General features: G+C 29.5%; 1 protein-coding gene across 5 annotated transcripts; it reads right to left on the bottom strand.

Moving 5' to 3' along the window:
- Window positions 1-360: 360 nt before the first annotated feature.
- LOC117239176 (H(+)/Cl(-) exchange transporter 5) lies at window positions 361-5,839 on the bottom strand. 5 transcript variants are annotated; one of them, XM_033504567.1, is made up of 11 exons: window positions 5,593-5,839; window positions 3,978-4,087; window positions 3,693-3,876; window positions 3,243-3,592; window positions 3,012-3,173; window positions 2,655-2,942; window positions 2,406-2,588; window positions 2,106-2,320; window positions 1,468-2,028; window positions 986-1,363; window positions 361-896 (listed from the first exon to the last, which is right to left on the bottom strand). In XM_033504567.1, exons 2-11 carry the CDS (start codon window positions 4,074-4,076, stop codon window positions 806-808), a joined length of 2,511 nt encoding a protein of 836 aa, XP_033360458.1. In that variant the 5' UTR covers window positions 4,077-4,087; window positions 5,593-5,839; the 3' UTR covers window positions 361-805. The 5 variants fall into 5 exon arrangements, with proteins under 5 accessions (XP_033360458.1, XP_033360460.1, XP_033360459.1 ...); XM_033504569.1 differs by having other exon boundaries at window positions 3,243-3,586; XM_033504568.1 differs by having other exon boundaries at window positions 3,978-4,099; window positions 5,593-5,810.
- Window positions 5,840-6,221: the final 382 nt, after the last annotated feature.

The raw sequence follows: 6,221 nt of genomic DNA, 5'->3' as shown, positions 1-6,221 counted from the left end.
ATATGTTGGATTGGACATGGACTAAAATTACTCTAGATGGAATAATCTATTTTCTTTCGATCATCGTTTATAGAAATTCTATTAGTTCTTGGAATATTTTAATCTAAAATATATCAAGCAAAAGCAAGAAAAATTACATTAATCTCAATCATATATGTATATACGTATGCATAATGGATGTTCAAAAAATAAAATTCATATTATTCTTAATATTTAAATCCGATTAGTTTTGTAAATAGCAAGCAATAAAATTTGTTGCGTTACGTGACACTCTACATAGATATGTAACACGGTTAAACGTGTTATTATTTGGTTCGCTGTTTCCACTATAAAGATTCAAAGTTATAGATTCAAGAAATATAACGTTTTTAAATGTGATATATATAACGTATTTCATGCTACATTATAAAATTGTATGATCAAATACAATATAACACCTTTACACATTCGATCAACATGAAAACTGAAAATATAAAGAATTGTAAAACATATTAAGCACTGTTAATATTACTTTCCTTCTCCTAGTTTCCCAAACTTTAAGTTTTTAAACATATAGTAAATAAATTGAGATTTGCCTTAATGAAATATATAAAAACTCGGATAGTGCAGTGAATTAAAACTGTTTTACCTATTTATTATTATTATATCCTCATTTGGAATCACTAATAATTAAAACAAATTTCTTGTTAACGATTATATGAAAATATCAAAAACCATACTGTTGGTATAGTGTACCCAATTGCTCGGTTGATACCATGCATTATAAAACACTGTATCTCTCATATATATATTTTTTATATAAATTTTAATTGAACAATACAGAATTAGGATCTTCGTTGTCAAGTTGCTTCACGTGTCTCAATACATCCTTCTTTGTAATAACTCCGAGTAGTCGGCTGCAAAGTTGAACGTAGCCATGAAAAGTTAATATAATCTTGTATCGTACACAAAACAAGTAATACATAAAGTAATAGAAAGTAATTACCCATTATGCGTAACAAGGGTTTGTCTTAATCCCAACTTTCTAAACATATCAACAACAGTCTCCATGGGTGTTTGGTCGGTAATTGTTATTGGAGCCATATCAAGGATCTTTTTCAATTTAAGTGGTGGAGGAGAATGAGTTTGAATGTTGTTTCCATTTGTAAATATAACCAATGATTGTCCAGTAATTTCCTCTGTCATACGTTTGGCATTTGCGATTGCAAGATTCAAATCTCTTCGTAACACAAAGCCAACAAGATATTGAGATTCTTTTGAAACTATCACTGGGAAACCATTATGTTCCGTTTCTTTCAATAAATTTTCAACGTCTTCGACTGTCATTGAATCTTGAGTGAGCACATGAAGGGCTTCATTTCGTCTGAAAATATCGTTAAGGCTTGTTAACTATGAAGAGAAAACGTAAAAATCAAATCAAAGATATTTTACAAGAATATAATATTTTAACGATAATGGTGCAATTACTTAGGTTGCATGACATCAGCCGCAAGAGTAGTATGTTGAAATTCATCTTTGCTATCAAGAAATGGATAACCGTTCAAACCAATGTGAGCATCATAAATGCCTTGTTTCCCAAGAGCATCGCCGACCCATTTACTTGCCATAGCGGCTGCCATTAACGGTACAATATATCGTACACCTCCAGTTAACTCAAACATTATTACGACGAGAGAAACAGTCATTCTAGTAACACCGCCGAGAACTGCTGCGGCACCAACCATTGCGTATAGTCCAGGAGTTATACAATCGACACCAGTTGAACATGCTTCACTAAATATCCAAATATGTGGATAATTATACGCTAGTTGCTCCATTCCAATCCCCACAATACGGCCCATTATCGCTCCCAAACAAAGTGATGGAATAAATAATCCGCAAGGTACTTTCATACCGAACGTAAATATTGTCATAACAAGTTTTAGAATTAATGCTAAGACGAGAAGCCATATCGCCTTATAAACTCCGGGGCCAGCTGCTGCAACTTCAATCGCTGATTTTACAGCAGTAAAGTTTCTATTATAATCACTATATAAACAAAAAGAGAAATTTACTATATTTTAAAACTAATGTTAATTTTGAAAAATAAGAGAGGGAATTTCTACCATAAAATGTCTGCATTTGATACTCCACATTGTCTAAATAACAAATAAATGAGTTGACTTGTACTCATTCGTGTATATGGATTTGGATATCCAATAACAGCAGTTGCAACTGTTACGATTAGAACTTCGGTAACTGGATACTGGCCCAATTTTGAAGTTTTACGATAACGACACCAAAACAGATTTGCTTTAATAAACAAAGTAGCAATCACGCCCTATTGAAAGAAAGAGAAAGGGAAAAGGGTAATTTGACAATCTTTAGAAAACTATGGAAGAAAATTTACAGAAAGATAAACTTACACCAATTATTCCAAGCATGACGAAGGGTATTAGCTCAAAAAATATCCAAGGCTTATTATATTCAACATAAAAAAGCACAGAGTGCTCGTTGCCAAATGGATTTATAGATCGTAAAATAAAAGCAGCTATCAAGGCACAGAAAAATGATCTCCATAAAGTTTTTAGTGGAAAGTAATAGCTCACCTGAAAAATGTTGCTAAATATATTCAACCATTAGATATATCAAACTATCATTCTCCCGATACATACCTCTTCAAGACTAAAAAGAACACCCCCAATTGGAGCACCAAAAGCAACTGAAACTCCTGCAGCAGCAGCTGCTGATAAAATTTCTCTTTTCTTTGCTTCATTTCTGCCATATTTTGGAAAAAGATAAGAAAATATATTTCCTATGCAACAAGCTATGTGAACCATCGGCCCTTCTTTGCCTAAATTTAAACCTGCTGAGACCGATAGAATCAAACCTACTGATTTAATTATTAATGTCCACTTTCCTAAATATCCACGAATAATAAATCCACTTAGGATGGTCTTTATCTAAAACATGATTTTTCAGTATAATTAAAAAATCATTATAGCTTTTATTTTCGTTTTTTATATATTTACCTCAGGAATTCCTGAACCACAAGCGTATGGTGCAAACATTCTTACTAATGAGGCGGAAAGTGAAGCAAACAAAAGAGCCCAAGCGATGTAAAACATATACGAGATCATGTATGGTCCTGCACCATCTTTTGACTGACTAAATACTTCTGGCCATGTCCACCACTGAAAGAAGATTATGACATACAAACTTAAACATTATTATAAAAGAAAAGATAATAATAAAGCACACACCTGAGAGCAGTTACCACCGTCAAAAGTTGTTTCATTATAACTCCAACAACATTGTTCTTTATTTAACCAAAATGCTTGTGGGCATATGCCAAATTTTAAATCAGTCATCCAAGAAGCCCCTATATCTATAATACCTGCTGCGACTCCTGTAAAGAGACCAACTAGCAAAACACAGAGCCATCCAGACCAAGCATCATGAGCTCCCTTGATTAAACCCCAAATAGAATCATGTTTCTTTTTCACAATATATCGATGACGCATTCTATCTCGAGCGATATCTCGTTGCCAATCAATCGTGTGAAAGTCATCATATTGTCCGATACCAGGAATGTCATCGGAATCAACTGAAACTGAAATACAATTGAGCAATACAGAATGAAACTGTGTTCTACATTTTTACAAATTGAGTGTAAATTACAATATTAAAAAATTACATAATTTATTACATACTGTGAGAGGAAGCATCGTCGATACGGATACAGTGTTCCGAAAGAACGGTGTTCTGTCCATGATGGGAATTTACATTATTAACTTCCAGCATGTCGTCGTCGCTACTTATAGTACTGTCACGTGCAGTATTTCGATTTCGCGATCGGACATCCTCTACGAAGTATACATCATCTGAATTTTCTATCTATAATTAATCAAAGTTTTCACTCTTTAAATTTTTGTTACTATTATTATTCCTTTTTTTTATTATTCTCTTATCAAATTTCTTCATATATTAATTTTTACCTTTGTATCAACTGACTGGTACGTAGTTAATGTATGCTGATGATTTTGTGGAATTGTATTGTTCGATAATGTTGTACCTTTCAGTGGAAATTTCTCCATGGCATTGCAACCTGTAAAAGGAACTTGAATATATATACATAATTTATTTATGTACATGTATATAATATGTTTGAAAATAAGGAATAAGTTAATAACAACTAAATATTTTCACATAAAATAAATACATAAAAAATACTATCTCTTCAATTCTCGTTAACAAATATATTAATAAAATCAGTATTAACAGTTAAACAATGCACTAACTTAAATGGATTATTTTATAATATAATTGTATAATAACTCCTCTTAACACAGTATCATTGTTTCTGACTACATTACTAAGTACGTTAGTAATATCATCTCATAGGAGATTATCTTACACTCATGTTGTAGGTACATTGTGTAGGATTATATTGATGAATAATACATAAAATGTTTATTTTAAAAATTAAAATACTTTCTGTTGATATATACTACGTAATAATATATGACAATACTTATGACTATACTGTATGATTGATTTTTAGTTTTTAGATAATATTAAACATAAACCTTGTATAACGAAAATCTAATTTAATTTTATCACTGTTATATATAAAAATATTTTATCTTATGAGATAGGCTTATGATAGTCTTCATATTAAGCATAATTTTGATCTGCATGTGCAGCATAATATTTATAAATAAACAGCATTGTCTTTTCCAAAATCGAAAAAAATGTAGCAATATTAAATATTATGTAAATGCAAAATATACTTATCAGAATATTGAAAATATTTTCTCAAAATATTATAAATAATTGAATAAAAATATCTAGAAGAAAATAATAATTTAAAAGTAACAAAAATATGATATAAATAAAATTGTATACATATGATATATTACTTAGTATAATATGTATAGATTTACATACTTTGTTAGATTAATCTTTTCTAACTTATTGATAATGATAAAAAAGTTTATATAAATTTTCTTTGTTTACAGAAAATTTATTTAATATTCATTAAAAATTATATTTAATTTATCTGCAAGGCAAATATAATATAAGGTACATGTATAACGTATTAATTACTCATAAATAATTACTGACAGATCAGATAACAGATATATTTAAAATTTATTTGGATAATTGAATTGAATAAACTATTTGCGGTACTATAAGATAACAGGAAATATTGAAGTGATCAATATACATTAAATGACAAAAAATTTCGAATGAAGACCGTTCATCGGCACGTCATTATGATACTTTTACAATTGACTTTGATGGACCAATTTCTGTCTTTCAAATATGTAAATTAGAAAAAAAGAAGCAAACAGAGAGAGAAATATAAATGAGAAAATTTGATTACTTCAAACAAGTTGAAGGTGAGGTTATCGACATCCATGTAATGTGCAGGAAAAAGGTCTGAAAAAAGGTTGAAACGAACAGATGTTTAAATAAATCATTGAAGATTCATAAATTTTACGTGAAGTTTACTATAAGACAGTTTCTACCATATTCAACCTTTGCAAGGTTAGAATTGACACCATATTCTCGACAGATCAAATTGTCGAGTTGTTCAATCATACTTACCATTTTTTCAGGTAGAATGCTTCTCAGCTTTCCATTCATGAATATCCTTTCTCTTTTTTATTGTTTTAACATCGAATCATGTCATTTATTTTCTTGCAGGTCAAATTTAGCCTTAAAATTGCGAATATTTCTTCTTAATCAAGGAGAAACTACGAGTATCGGACTAAAAGTAAAGACTTGTCAAAGCATTTTCTGTTTCTCTTACTCACTTAGTCTACTTTCTTACTCTTTATTTGATTAAATATGTCATCATGCGCCATCTTACCGAACTATATTGAACAAATGATTTTACTTACTACGTTTCAAAATTTGTTTAGAGTTTAAAAGATAAACTTCAAATAAAGTAGTTTTAATGATGAAAGAATTTACGTCTACTAAAAACACTAAAAAAATTAAAATTTTTTTAATTTATCGTCAATTTAAAGAAAATAATTAAACGATTAAATACAATAATTTATACCTTACGATAATCTATGATTTAATACGGTTAATTTTGAAATTGAATTTCGTAAACTTGCAATTCTCTTAGATTACTTTTATAACAATCTTTATAAATTTATAATTAAAATTTAAAACAAAAATTTTATTATTGCAGATACAAATTTTTAAAACTGAAGAAGATAGTCAAC

Source organism: Bombus vosnesenskii, unplaced genomic scaffold (assembly GCF_011952255.1).
Source record: "Bombus vosnesenskii isolate JDL3184/JDL3185 unplaced genomic scaffold, Bvos_JDL3184-5_v1.1 scf7180000013883, whole genome shotgun sequence".
NCBI lineage: Eukaryota > Metazoa > Arthropoda > Insecta > Hymenoptera > Apidae > Bombus > Bombus vosnesenskii.
This window is presented reverse-complemented; position numbering and strand designations above follow the sequence as displayed.